Raw genomic sequence first — 15,528 nt, 5'->3', positions numbered from 1 at the left:
GGGTCCTGTGGGAACTTCTTGTACAAGCACATTAAAAATAAAAGTGGTGCCAGACTTCTACTGAGCTTGTCCTGGTCATTCCTCTCTGGGCAGTGCATAGTGGGAAGGCAGGGGTAGGTAGAAAATGGACTTATGCCATGTTAGGTTTTCTTCCATCCATCAAACCCAGGAGTGAGGGACCCTTTGCAGCTCAAGGGCCACACTTCCTTCTGAGCCCCTCCCCAGGGGCCATATGCCAGCAGTGGGTGTGGCTAAGGCAAAAGTGGGCGGGGCAGCAAAATAAGTCCTGCCCTCTGCTGTTCCAGAGGGTCAGACTCTAACCAATGGATTCAAATGACAAGAAAGGAGATTACGACTAAACATTGGGAAGAGTTTTCTGGCGGCAAGAGCTGTTTGGCAGTGGAATGGACTCCCTTAGAAGGTGGCAGGCTCTAACCCTTCATTGGCACTTTCTAGGCATTGTTTACCCCCTATGATTTTAGCCATCTCTATTTTATCTGTAAGCTGCCTTGAGTTCCTGACTTGGAAAAAGGAGGGACATGAATAAATATAATCATAATATCTACTCACTTTTAATGAGCCACTGGAAGGTCACTTTGGATGGAGGAACACACAGACTGTTTCTTTCCCCTGACACAACTCCATTTTTAACAATAACAATAATAGTTTTATTATTTATACCTCACCCATCTGGCTGGGTTGCCTCAGCCAATCCATTTTTTTGATGGGATAAAATTCAACTCTTCGTTCCATCTCCTTATTGTTTACAAATATACAGTATTTTTATATTCACCCGTTTACTGCTCCTTGTTTCTGCTCTGCTAGTCGTTTTTTTGGTACCATCATCATCGTTTATTGATTGATTGCATTTACCGTACTTTTCTGTGTATAAGATTAGGTTAAAAAGTGGAGGTCATATTGTACATGGATAGTACATAGGGTGGACGTTTGATTGGTTGCTGCCATTGGTTGCTGTCAGCGGCTATTGGGCTTGTTATTGGTTGCTGCACCAAGGGCTGGTGTTGATTGGCTGACTCTGTGGCAATTGGGTGGGCGATTGGCAGCTTCTGCCAGCGAGGGGACAGACGAGAGGCTGATTTTGTGCCGCATGCGGGTGAGCAATTTTTGGCAATCCCTCCCCCCCAAAAAAGCTCAACAACTCTGAGCCATCTCTCCCCATTTTCTTAAATTTGAGTCTCCCAAAATAGGGGACGTCTTATACATGGGGGCAACTTATACACAGAAAAGTACAGTATTTCCTGCCCTTCCTCAGCAAGGAGCACAGGGCTAGGCTCTGGGTTATTTTACCTGATTCAGAGTAAGCAGCAGGTGGCACTGTGGTGTGGCAGAGCCCACCTCACTCCTGGTTGCCTGAGCTGCTGCTAAATACCAGGACAGAGGAGGGGTCCAAGGAGGGAGCAAGTTCAGCCTGGTGCAAACACCCTGGCAGAGCTGTCCCTTGCCTCCTGCCCCCTGCATTGCACCATGCTGGCCTTGCCCCCAGCTCACCCCTTCCCCGCTCCATTCTGACATGCTGCAGCAATGCAGGCGACCAAAGGTCAAGTCATTGCTGCCCCTCCATCCCACCATTCATGACAACCGGCTCCTGCCTTAACACTTTCCCGCTTGCATGGCGAGTTCCTGACACACACACACACACACCGGTGGAAATAATGACACATGACACAATTATTAAGGTTAATGGGCTAAAAAAACCCACAACTTTATTGGTTCCTGGTGATGAGCGGTATTGGCTTAGGCATTGGTCCTAACCAACTATATCCGGATTCAGCCCGTCCGCTTGAAGTCCGGGGAGGGTTAACCACCAGTAGGGGGAGTCCTGCTGATGCACATCAACTAGGAACTCTCCCAGGGTCACCACTAGGGGGTGTACCTTGGGCCCTAACCCCCTTAGCCTTCGGACAGGGCCATGCCCCCAGGAATCCATTAACAAACTACAAACTAAAGGATAGTCAAACGAGATGTGTACATGTGTGGTTCCAGGGGTCTTACAAACCCCTGTAATAATAACCCCACATGTAGGATGTGGGCCTGCTGTAAATATATTGCAGCGCTGCACAGAAAAAGAAGCCCAGTGAGGTTGAAAGGACAAAGCAAATTGGAGGCTTATTTGTCGTGCCAAACAAAGGCATTCTGAGCACAGGTTTCTCCCAGGGCCAAGATGGAGGCACTAGTGCACACTAACTCATGCTGACCTGGAGAAGGAAGAGGGAGGGAGGACACAAAGTCAGAAAGGAGGTCACCTACTTTACCAACAAACAGCTGCTGAAAGAGAAGGAACCGGCGAGGGAAGAATAGGTTGCCTTTCTGTCTATCCTCCCACCCAATGGTCCAGGTAACTTATTGCAACCAGGTAACTTATTGCTCCCAGCAAAGGTCACTTCCCATTGGTGCTCCCTGAGGCTGATGGGAGTTGTAGTCCAAAACATCTGGATCAGGGAAGGCAGCTCTCGCTATATTCTATACTCTAGCCTGGCTCACTGTGCAGGAATCAGAATCTGGTGGAGAATGGAATATACCACTTTGCATCACAGCTGGAGGGGAGAACCCTTTTTAAAAAAATGCTCCTCCACATGACAAATTCAGTGCAAAACAGGCAGGGAATGAGCTGGGCTAGAAGACCACTCTTCTGATGTGAATTTATTATTATTATTTACATGCGGAGGATTATTTATACATGGGTGAGCATTTGAAACTGGCACTCTCTACCTCCGAAGCTCTGAAAAGGGAGATTCCCCCCTCCTATCTCGGAATTCTAACCACTTCATTCTGCCGGGTGTGTCAAACCGGTGCCTTTGGTTCTCCTGAGTGCCAGGCAATGTGTCTGACTTTATCTCTTAGGGTACCCTAGCAAGGGAAAATGCAATGGGTTATGGGGATTCTCGTACAGACTTGGAGTACCAGAACAGTGTGCTGTGTAGAGTTCTGGTCACCTCACCCTGAAGAGGATATTGTAGGGTTGCTAAAGGTTCGGAAAAGGGCCATCAAAACAATTGAGGGGGTGGAACGACTGCCCTATAAGGAGAGTTTGCAGCGGCTGGGGCATTGCAAGAGGCAACGTGTTAAAGGTTTGTACAGAGAAAGCAGATGCAGAAAAAGTTATTCTGTCTCATAACAGTAGAGGTTGTGGGCATCTAATGATGCTGAAAGTGAGAATATTCAGGGTGGATAAAAGAGAGTCCTTCTGCACACAGGTAAAAAGGTAAAGGTAAAGGACCCCTGGATGGTTATGTCCAATCAAAGGCGACTCTTGGGTTGTGGTGCTCATCTCACTTTCAGGTTGAGGGAGCCGGCGTTTGTCCACAGACAGCTTTCCAACTCATGTGGCCAGCAGAACTAAACTGCTTCTGGCACAACGGAACACTGTGACGGAAACCAGAGCACACAAAAATGCTGTTTACCTTCCTGCCGCAGCAGTACCTATTTATCTACTTGTACGGGCGTGCTTTTGAACTGCTAGGTAGGCAGGAGCTGGGACAGAGCAACGGGAGCTCACTCCATTGCAGGGATTCGAACCGCCAACCTCCACAACTGTAGGCAACAATGTTTCTGAATACCAACTGCTGGAAACTGCAGGGACAGAGTGTTCTTGCGCTCCAATCCTGCTTGCCGGTTTCCCACCATGGCACCTGGTTGGCCACTGCAAGAACAGAGTGCTGGACTAGACGGGGCTCCTTCGGCCTGATCCAGGAGGTTCTCCCGGTGTTCTTATGCAAAAGAGGTCGGGCGCAGAACACTCTTCCTGCTGTGCCTGCAGCCAAGGTTGCTTGGAGACACATCTCCCAAGGCTGGGAGCCCAGACCATGGGTGATGCTTTGAGGACCGTTCCACCCTTGGGCTTGGGGGACCTGGCCCAGGCGCTTCTATTAATGTTGCCAATGCATTCCGGATCAAAAAAGAACATCCGTTCCGTGTGATGTCATACTGTCTCCCTGCTGATTGGATGCGGCTTGGCAAAGTGCATTTGTGAGGTCAAGAGCGGTGGGAGAATGCGGTGATAGGAGTAGCATCTGGAGCCAAGAGGAGGATGAGATGGCTGCTCCTGCTACTCCAGATCCTTGCCACTGTCTGGCCCAGCTGTGCCATAGTTGATACTTGCGAGTAAGTGACGGGAACAGACAAGAGTCCAGCAGGAAGCTTAATGCTTCTTCGTTTAGTGCCTAGTTAAACAATGGAACTCTCCCCCACAGGAGGCAGAGATGGCCACCAACTTGGGTGGCTTTCAAATTCCTGGAAGAGAGGACTATTCGTGGCTATTAGGAAGGTTCTGCTCTGCCTCCAGTGCTGGAGGAAGCAAGACTTCTGAATACTAGATGCTGGAAACTGCAGGTGTGGAGAGGGCTCCATGTGCCTGGGTCCTGCTTTATATCCCGCCCTCCCCAGCCAAAGCCGGGCTCAGAGTGGCTAACAACAGTAAAGTAATACAACATTCTAAAATCAATTCATTCTCGGTAGTGGCGCCCTCCCTGTGGAATGCCCTCCCACCAGATGTCAAAGAGAACAACAACTACCAGACTTTTAGAAGACATCTGAAGGCAGCCCTGTTCAGGGATGCTTTTAATGTTTGATGTATCATAGTATTTTAATATTCTTTTGGAAGCCGCCCAGAGTGGCTGGGGAGGCCCAGCCAGATGGGCGGGGTATAAATAATAAATTATTATTATTATTATTATTATTACTAAAATCACTTCAAATCAAATCAATGGCAACCGTTGGGCTAGAGCTCTGTGAGGATCACCAAAGGAGGGGGTCAGGCTGCGCCTTGGCCAAAGGCCTGGTGGAACAGCTCTGTCTTTCAGGCAGAAAGATGTCAAGTCCCACAGGGCCCTAGTCTCTTGGGACAGAGCATTCCACCAGATCGGGGCCACGGCCGAAAAAGCCCTGGCTCTGGTTGAGGCCAGCCTAACCTCTCTGTGGCCTGGGACCTCCAAGATGTTTTTGTTTCAAGACCATAAGTTCCTCCATGGGACATACCAGGAGAGGCGGTCCCGTAGGTACGAGGGTCCTAGGCCATATAGAGCTTTAAAGGTTAAAAGCAGCACCTTAAATCTGATCCTGTACACCACCGGGCGCCAGTGCAGCTGGTATAGCACCGGGTGAATGTGATCCCGCAGCGAGGACCCCGTAAGGAGTCTCGCCGTGGCATTCTGCACCCGCTGGAGTTTCTGCGTCCTTCTCAAGGGCAGCCCCACGTAGAGTACATCCCCACTTTGAGGATGAATGTAGATGGGCGAGCACTAACAAAGTTCAAGACCTGCATGGACCCAAAGGTTCATTGATTAAGGAAGAACAGTGTCTAAGGACGGTAGGGAGCAATTTGGGCGGGAACATGAGCCATGCCATTTTCTCTAGTGAAAACATTAGCTGGCACCAGGCAAGATGTTTATTGCATTGATGCATCTTTGATCCAATGAGCTCTAGGTGGTGCACATGGTTCGCCACCTCGGTCCTCATTTATCCCCCACAACAGCCCCCTAGGTTAGGCTGAGAGCGAGTGTCTGGCCCGCAAGGTCACTACCACAAGTGAGCTTCATGGCTGAGAGGAGATTTAAACCCTGCTCTTGCCCCAGTCTGACGCTCTAACCATTGCACCACACTGCCTCTCGATGTGCAGAACGGACCACTGGGAGCGAGGAAGCACTGACCACCACCTCTCTTTCCAGAGTCTGCGGAAGGCGCCCCTTGGTGCCAGGCCATGGTGGCGGCACAGGGCGGACTATGGGTGGGGCCGACGCCCTGCCGGGGGCCTGGCCCTGGATCGTCAGCTTGCAGCTGCCAACGTTGACGGGGCACAAGCACACCTGCGGAGGCGCCCTCATCTCTGCCCGGTGGGTCCTCACAGCCGCCCACTGCTTTGGAAGCAAAAAGTAAGCAGGAGCCAAAGTGGTTGGGGATGGATGAGGCGAAGGAAGATGCCCCCCCCCCCATGACTGGCCATATGCCCTGACCACTGGGAACCAGGCCATGTAGGGGGCAATGGGGAAAACAGGGGGGCGGGTCCCCAAGTATAAGGAACAAAAAACACAAAGCCACAGGGGATACAATGGAAATGATCATTGAAACGTGAATACAGTGGTACCTCGGTTCTTGAACGTAATACATTCTGGAAGACCGTTCGGCTTCCGAAACATTTGAAAACCGAGACACGGCTTCCCATTGGTTGTAAGTGCTCCTTGCACTCAGCGGAAGCCACATCGCACATTTGGGTTTCAGTAAAATGTTCAAAAACGGAAGCATTTACTTTTGGGTTTTCGGTGTTCAGCTTCTGAAACATTCGATAACGGAGGCTTTCGGGAACTGAGGTACCACTGTATATATAACTGTATATGTAATTGTGACTTCTGAAACGAAGGTTGGACTAGGATGACCCTACAATACAATTCTACGATTCTACGATTAATCAGTATACCTGCATACAATTTAGTATTACAAAATATCCAAGCTGTGTCCACTGAATATCAAACGAGTAAGTTCTCCATGCCTAAAAGGCTGGTTACAAAGCAATGCCTTTCTGCCTGCTGCCTGAATATATATAATGATGGTTCCAGGCGAGCCTCCCTGGGGAGTGCATTGCACAAAAGGGGAACCACCACTGAAAAGGCCCTATTCTCCTGTTGCCAGCCTCTGGACCTCCTGGGTCCAGGTCAGTTCGTAAGGGGAGAGGCAGTTCTTGGGGTACTGGAATCCTCAGCTGTGCTCAGCTTCACAGCTTCTTCTGCTCTCCAGGAGCCTTCCGCACTGGCGCGCAGTGATCGGTGCTTCAAAGCTCTCCATCCTTGGCTCGGAGGTCCACGTGCGCTACATCAAGCAAGTGGTGGTGCACGAAGCCTACCAGCCGACCACGCAGGTCAACGACGTGGCGCTGATGGAGCTGGACCAGCCCATCATCTGCAGCGACTACATCCAGCCGGCCTGCATGCCCGACAGCACCGTCAGCGTGGCCGCGCTGTCTTTCTGCTACATCAGTGGCTGGGGACTCAGCAAAGCAAAAGGTGAGAGCCCGGCCGAGGCGGCCTCTCTGCCACACCCGAGTAGACAAAGCAGGTGGAGAAAGGCAGCTGTGAGGTTCCTCTAGGGACCTTGGCTGGCCCCCTTTTACAGCAGGGATAAGGAACGATTTGAGCTTGGGAGCCGTAAGCCCTCCAGGGCAATCTTCCAGGGGGCACATGGCAGTGGTGGGTGGAGCCAGGGGGAAAGTGGCCCAATTGGCAAATGTGAATTTTACCTGTGTTGTTGTTGTTTAGTCATTTAGCCATGTCTGACTCTTCATGCCCCCCTGGACCAGAGCACGCCAGGGACTCCTGTCTTCCACTGCCTCCCGCAGTTTGGTCAAACTCATGCTGGTAGCTTCCAGAACACTGTCCAACCATCTCGTCCTCTGTCCTCCCTTTTCCTTGTGCCCTCCATCTTTCCCAACATCAGGGTCTTTTCCAGGGAGTCTTCTCTTCTCATGAGTCTTGGAGCCTCAGCTTCAGGATCTGTCCTCCCAGTGAGCACTCAGGGCTGATTTCCTTCAGAATGGAGAGGTTTGATCTTCTTGCAGTCCGTGGGACTCTCAAGAGTCTCCTCCAGCACCATAATTCAAAAGCATCAATTCTTCGGCAACCACCCTTCTTTATGGTCCAGCTCTCACTTCCATACATCACTACCTGTGTGCATACACACTACCTGTGTGCAGAAGGCTAATTTCTACACACTCTCTCTCTCTTTCTCAATCTTCCTACCATGCAAGCAAGAGGCACAGTACAAATTCAAGGCCACATCCTGGCCATGTGAAAACACTTGAGGAAGATGCAAAGTAGGGGGCAGTGGGGGAGGCAGGGATGGCCACAAACCTGGGTGGCTTTAAAAGAGGAGCTGACAAATTTAAGGTGGAGGAGAGGGCTATCGGTGCCTACTGGTCCTAATGGCTATGCTCTTGCCTCCACAGTTTGAGGTAGAAGTGTTAAGATCTTCTTAAGTGGCCTGGGGAAGAGGAGTGCCTGGAAAGTGTGGGGTGAGGAGAGGTCCAAAGGCCAGATCAGGAGGGCAGAAGGGTCTCACTTGATCCTGAGCCTGTGGTTTCTCATCCCTGGTTCATATTAGTCATCAGCACTCTCCACGACAAACTGTGAAACCGTATGGAAATCTATACATTAAAGTAATGATACCACCTTTTGCCAACGGTGCCTCCCAGATGTTTTGGACAATGTCTTCCATCGGGTCCTGTTTTCTGTGGCTAATGAGAATAGTTGACCCAAACATCTGGAAGCTGCCTGGATGGTGGAAGTTCTGTTAAACCTTGCTTGGCTGGGTCTGCCCAAATCTCATGGCTTCGCCCAGTTGTTCCCAAATATTTATGGACCACCTTCCCCTTTGTTCCATGAAACTCACCCCTTGTGCTCCCCACCCCATAGAAAGCTTTATTCAGAATCGCCACCTGTACTACCCACAAAGGAAGATAATAGCACAATGAAATCCAAAACAGACACAACGAATTGCATATTTGTTCATGATGGCTCTTGCTCGACCTCCACAGTTGGAGGAAGCGATGCTTCTGAACGCCAGAAGTTTATTCTGATGTTCTGATGGAACCTCCAGGTTCAGAGGCAGTCCAGATTCCTCGGTCCTTAGGTCTATTTGGCTGCTCCAGTAGGCTGTTAACAACACTTTGGAGGTCCCGGGCCTCAAGGAGGCTAGATTGGTCTCAACTAGGGCCAGGGCCTTTTCAGTACTGGCCCCGACTTGGTGGAACGCTGTGTCACAAGAGACCAGGGCCCTGCGGGATTTGACATCTTTCCGCAGGACCTGTAAGATGGAGCTGTTCCGCCTGGCCTTCGGCTTAGACTCACTCTGACCCCTAATATGGGTTTTGGTATATAAATTTTCCCTTGGCTTTTTTGCTGGCCCATGTAGGACCAGCATGGATAGCTTGCTCGGGTGAATATCTGATGTTTCTTCCCTTTATGGTCTACTACTAAAATGAGGCTGCATTTTAAGCTGTATTTTAAGCCGTATTTTAATTAACTGTTTTTTTCTTCTTTTCTCTATTAACGTTTTATTGTAATTTATATTTTGTGTTAGCTGCCCTGAGTCTGGCCCTGGCCGGGGAGGGTAGGGTATAAATAAAAATTTACTATTATTATTATTATTACTACTACAGTCATACCTCGGGTTAAAGTCGCTTCGGGTTAAATCTTTTCAGGTTGTGTCTCGCGGCGACCCAGAAGTAACGGAACGGGTTGCTTCCAGGTTTTGTCACTCGCGCATGTGCAGACGCTCAAAATGTCACGCGCATGCACAGAAGCGGCAAATTGCGACCCACACACACGCAGACGTGGGTTGCGTTCTGCTCAGGATGCGAATGGGGCTCTGGAACGGATCCCGTTCGCATCCAGAGGTACCACTGTATTATTATTATTATTATTATTTCTGATTGCCTCTGTTCAACGCCCCCAAAGTGGCAGTCCAGGCGATGTTGCTCCTTAAGGATCCTGGGGTCAGGTGGGGGCGCTTCCTTTCCTCCGTGGGGCTTCAGTTGTAGCTGAAGTTCCAGCATCAAGCTGTCTAGGAACAGGTCTGGGGGGGACACGCACCACAGACTAAAGAGTTGCTCTTTCCCTGCCAACAGGGGTGGAGGCATCAGACATGATGCAGGAGGCAAAAGTCAATCGCTTTTCCACCCAGACGTGCAACAGCAGCAGCTGGTATAACGGGACCGTAAGAGAGAACAGCCTCTGCGCAGGGTACGAACAAGGAGGCACCGACAGCTGCCAGGTAAGGTGCCAATATCCTTGGCAGCTTCAGATATGTGGAACTGGGTGTCAGATTCGAGGTTGCGTGGCGAGTTCCCGCCACCCCCCAAGAAATAAAGACACAGGACACAAGAATTCAGGTTAATGGGTCAAATTAGGCCACAACTTTATTGATTACAGGAATTGAGTGGTATTGGCCTTAGGCATTGGTCCTATCTACTAACCGCCTAAAAGCCGGAAGGGTTAATCGCCAGTGGGAGGAGTCCTGCTGAGGCACATCAACTAGGACCACCGCGTGGGGGCGTGCCGTGGGCCCACACCTCCTTAGACTTAGGACAAGGCCACGCCCCCCAGAATCCTTTACCAGACTACCCGTGTTTGGGGGGAGGTGATGGCGTTCCTTCCCCCTTCAATTGCATAACAATAGAGCTGTACCCCCATCAATGCCTAACCGCCAATACCGAAGAGTTGTGACGATTTGCTACGAGGTAGGCGAAAACCAAACGGCTGGTGCCAATCTGCCATTGGGGAAAATTCCTAAAAGGCCCCTTGACGGCGACCAACCGTAGTTCATAGCAACGTCAGAGAGCCTAACCTAAATGGGTGGGATGGGAGGGAAAACCGTGTCAGCTGTAGCGAAGGAGAGTAACCCTTCACTACCGTGGGCGGGTTAAATAGCCGAGGCCCCGCCCCTGGACCCAGCTGATTGCCTGCCCCAGGATATGAGATGGACGGGGATTCCCTTGTTATCGCGGGGGAGGGGAGTGAAACGCGCAACCCCACCTCCTTGGCCAGCACGGAAGTGGCTATGCAGGAAACAGCCTTATTCTGAGGATATAGGGGTCCAGCTCCTTTGGCTCACATCATTTGGGGTCATTCAGCCCAGAGGCAAAGTGTTGGGGGGCCGGGGGGGGGCGTGGCCCCATGTGCACATTTCTGAGGGGGTACCCCCACGACAGGGTGGCCACAGCTGTGGGGAGGCAAGCCAAGCTGCACCCAGGCTGGGTCCTCGGGCGCTGGGATGGTGTCTCCTTCTCCCCTTGGCTAGTGCATGCCCTGCCCATGGGCCAACGGAGAGGGAGGGAGGGAGAAGGCACTGCCACCCCCCCCCAGGAGAGGTGAGAGGCTCCACCTGGATGGGAAGGGAGAGGCAAGCAGAAGGGCAGCCGTGTTCTCCAGGGCTCCAGTATGGTGTGGCAGCAGGCAGGCTGGTCCAGTGGGAGGCAGAGGGCGAGGAGTCTGTTGAAGGCAGGCTGCGTTCACCCTCGGCACGGGCCCCACATGCCCCCCAGCGCACGCCCCCCCAGCCAACCAGGCGGGGCAGCCTACACTTAGCCCCCTATCTTGTGTAAAAGTGGCAAAGCACAAGTAGTAAGATCAGAGCCAGTGGTGGTGTAATGGTCAGAGTGCGGGACTAGGACACAGGAGACCAGGGTTCGAATCCTCAGTCAGCCATGGAAAATATACCGTATTTTTTGCTCTATAACACGCACCAGACCATAACACGCACGTAGTTTTTAGAGAAGGAAAACAAGAAAAAAAAATTTTTAAACGAAATAGTGGATATATGATTTTTGTGGTTCATGCTGTGGCCACAGACATGTGATCTGACAGTGAGTTTGGAGTAGCCCAATGCAAAAATCCTGAGGATCCATGTGGATCCATGCTTTGTAACCATGGAGGAGAGAAGGGGAACCATGGATCCTCTGCTCACGACTGCAACAGATTCCCCCCCCCCCGCCACCCGCAGGCATTCGTTCCATAACACGCACAGACATTTCCCCTTACTTTCTAGGAGGAAAAAAGTGAGTGTTATGGTGCAAAAAATACGGTATCTGTGCCTTATGTGTCTATTTAGTGACCACTCCTCTGTTGCGATATCTAAAGGGTTTGGGGAGCCCCCAATATACTTCAGTTTGTCCTTTACAAAAATCACACTCACTTTGGCCACAGACAGGCTGAGATGAGGCCTCCGGAGAGCTGAGCATTGGCCAATGTGGCACTCGCTCCCCACCCACCACCAACAAGGCGAGGCACCCATTTTACACCCCTGACTCACCCATGGGAGACAGTTAGCATCTCTTCACCCCGTGCAGCCCTTCAGCTGCCCAGCGCTTCTGGAAACCCCGCAACGCCCCAGTGGCCACCCCGTTCTTCCCTCCTTTTGAGACAAATGCAATCGGTTGCTCACCCCCCACTTCTTCTGCGTGTCTTGTCGCTTCAGGGAGACAGTGGGAGCCCCCTCATGTGCAAGGAAGAGGCAGCTCAGCCGTTTTGGGTGATTGGAGTCACCAGCTGGGGCCAAGGCTGTGGCAAAGCACACCGGCCTGGAGTCTACACTGCCACACAGCCCTTGTATGCCTGGGTGAAAGGGTGGGTAGGACCCATGCCCCAGCCCCCACCCACCCCAGAGCCTGCCCCTTCGGCACCCCGGAAGCTGAAGACACCTCACGTCACTATCTATTTCCATCCTCCGACAAACCCTTTCCATTGGTCTGAGACCAGCAGCAAGCCCACAGCCTCATCGCAGCCGAAGCCACAAGAGGGGACCACATCCACAAGCACATCTCAACCCTCACCCACTTCTGAAACCAAGCCTGAAACCACATCCCAACCCACGTCTGAAACCAAGCCTGAAACCACATCCCAACCCACGTCTGAAACCAAGCCTGAAACCACATCCCAACCCACGTCTGAAACCAAGCCTGAAACCACATCCCAACCCACGTCTGAAACCAAGCCTGAAACCACATCCCAACCCACGCCCGAAATCAAGCCTGAAACCACATCCCAACCCACGTCTGAAACCAAGCCTGAAACCACATCTCAACCAAAACCCACGCCCGAAACCAAGCCTGAAACCACATCTCAACCCACGTCTGAAACCAAGCCTGAAACCACATCTCAACCAAAACCCACACCAGAAACCAAGCCTGAAACCACAACTCAACCCAAACCCATGACTGAAACCAAACCTGAAACCACAACTCACTCCAAACCCACATCAGAAAGCAAGCCTGAAACCACATCTCAACCAAAACCCACACCCGAAACCAAGCCTGAAACCACATCTCAACCCAAACCCACACCAGAAACCAAGCCTGAAACCACATCTCACCCCAAACCCACACCAGAAACCAAGCCTGAAACCACATCTCAACCCAAACCCACGCCCGAAACCAAGCCTGAAACCACAACTCACTCCAAAACCACATCAGAAACCAAGCCTGAAACCACATCTCAACCCACACCAGAAACCAAGCCTGAAACCACATCTCAACCCAAACCCAAACCCAGAACTCCAACCAAGCCCACAATCACAATTCATTTCAGGCCTGCAACTCAAACCAAGCCTGAAACCCAATCTCATCCCAAACCCACGTCAACACCTCCAACCAAGCCCACAATCACAATTCTGTTGAGGCCTGCAACCCCAACCCAAACCAAGCCTGAAACCCAATCTCAACCCAAACCTACGTCGACACCTCAAACCAAGCCCACAATCACAATTCATTTGAGGCCTGCAACCCCACCCAAACTAAGACCCCCACTTCCACCTCAGGCAAAGCCAGAACACATACCTCAACCTGAGCCAGAGACCCCTCCTCTGCCAATGCCCAAAGTCCCACCTCAGGCTAAGATACCAACCACACCTGAACCAAATATCACAGCCTCACCTCAAAGGAAGCCAGAAACCATAACTCAACCAAAGATCACACCTCCAACAGACCCAGAAATCATACCTCAGCCAAAGCCCACATCCCCTCCTCAAACAGATCCAGATGGCATACCTGCATCTCAGCCACCTCCCAACCCCTCAACTCCACCTCAACCTGAGAACAGCACTACGCCGGAAGTGAAGCCCCCGTCCCTACCTCAAACTGTGTCCAACACCTCACTTGAACCCAATAATGAAACACAACCTGAGATGGAGCTAGATGTATCACCTGAGCATGAGCATGAACATGAGCACAAGCCTGGAGGACCAAATGTGTATGAGTATGAACATGAGCATGAGCATGAACATGAGCATGAGCATGAGCATGAACATGAGCATGAACATAAGCATGAACATGGGACAGGAGAGCCTTATGCATATGAGTACGAGCATGAGTATGAGGCTGGAGGGCCACCTGAGCATGAAACCCCACTGGAACCCACGACGGAAGAGCCATCGGAACCTGTGACAGAAGCCCCATCAACACCCACAACAGAAGCGACATCGAAACCCACAACAGAAGTCCCATCAAAACCTACAACCGAAGCTCCATCAACACCCACAGAAGTCCCATCAAAACCCACAACCGTAGCTCCATCAACACCCACAGAAGCCCCATCAAAACCCACAACCGAAGTTCCATCAACACCCACAGAAGTCCCATCAAAACCCACAATGGAAGCCCCATCAACACCCACAGAAGTCCCATCAAAACCCACAACCGTAGCTCCATCAACACCCACAGAAGCCCCATCAAAACCCACAACCGAAGCTCCATCAACACCCATAGAAGCCCCATCAAAACCCACAACCGAAGCTCCATCAACACCCACAGAAGTCCCATCAAAACCCACAACTGAAGCTCCATCAACACCCACAGAAGCCCCATCAAAACCCACAACTGAAGCTCCATCAACACCCACAGAAGCCCCATCAAAACCCATGACAGAAGCCCCATCAACATCCACAGAAGTCCCATCAAAACCCACAACCGAAGCTCCATCAACACCCACAGAAGTCCCATCAAAACCCACGATGGAAGCCCCATCAACACCCACAGAAGTCCCATCAAAACCCACAACCGAAGCTCCATCAACACCCACAGAAGTCCCATCAAAACCCACAATGGAAGCCCCATCAACACCCACAGAAGTCCCATCAAAACCCACAACCGTAGCTCCATCAACACCCACAGAAGCCCCATCAAAACCCACAACCGAAGCTCCATCAACACCCATAGAAGCCCCATCAAAACCCACGACCGAAGCCCCATCAACACCCACAGAAGTCCCATCAAAACCCACGACCGAAGCCCCATCAACACCCACAGAAGTCCCATCAAAACCCACGACCGAAGCCCCATCAACACCCACAGAAGTCCCAACAAAACCCACAACCGAAGCCCCATCAAAACCCACAGAAGTCCCATCAAAACTCACAACCGAAGCTCCATCAACACCCACAGAAGCCCCATCAAAACCCACGACCGAAGCCCCATCAACACCCACAGAAGTCCCATCAAAACCCACGACCGAAGCCCCATCAACACCCACAGAAGTCCCAACAAAACCCACAACCGAAGCCCCATCAAAACCCACAGAAGTCCCATCAAAACTCACAACCGAAGCCCCATCAAAACCCATGACAGAAACTCCATCAACAACCACATCCGAAGCTCCATCAACAACCACAGAAGTCCCATCAAAACCCACAACCGAAGCTCCATCAACACCCACAGAAGCCGCATCAAAACCCATGACAGAAGCCCCACCAGAACGCATCACGAAAGCCCCAGCACCTCAGCCCAAGCCAGAAGCCCCAGCTGCCCCCAAGCCCCAGAAAAATACCAATACCACAGTGACCTCTTTCTTCAGACTGCTTCAGAAATTCTTGCATGCTGCCAGGGAGGAGAAGTTGACCGAGCTGGAACTCAAGAAGAAAGGTGCAGATTCTCTCCCGGATTCAGGAGCGGAGAAAAGGAATCCTTGCGCGCAGGCGAAGAACTCCAAAGCGCCCCTGGCACGCGAGTGCCTCACCAAAGTCAGTAGGTCTTAG

The 15,528-nt window shown here is 51.4% G+C and overlaps 1 protein-coding gene across 1 annotated transcript; it reads left to right on the top strand.

The window, feature by feature from the left end:
• Positions 1–3,975: 3,975 nt before the first annotated feature.
• On the top strand, positions 3,976–15,528 carry LOC307224858 (uncharacterized protein; the record flags this gene model as incomplete). Its single annotated transcript, XM_079992028.1, has 6 exons — positions 3,976–4,122; positions 5,685–5,888; positions 6,748–7,013; positions 9,632–9,777; positions 11,980–14,307; positions 14,554–15,528. Exons 1-6 carry the CDS (start codon positions 4,049–4,051, stop codon positions 15,526–15,528), a joined length of 3,993 nt encoding a protein of 1,330 aa, XP_079848154.1. The 5' UTR covers positions 3,976–4,048.

The sequence above is a fragment of the Podarcis cretensis genome, assembly GCF_951804945.1.
Source record: "Podarcis cretensis genome assembly, chromosome: 10".
NCBI lineage: Eukaryota > Metazoa > Chordata > Lepidosauria > Squamata > Lacertidae > Podarcis > Podarcis cretensis.
Note: the sequence above shows the minus strand (reverse complement) of the source record. Positions and strands in the feature narration are given on the sequence as shown.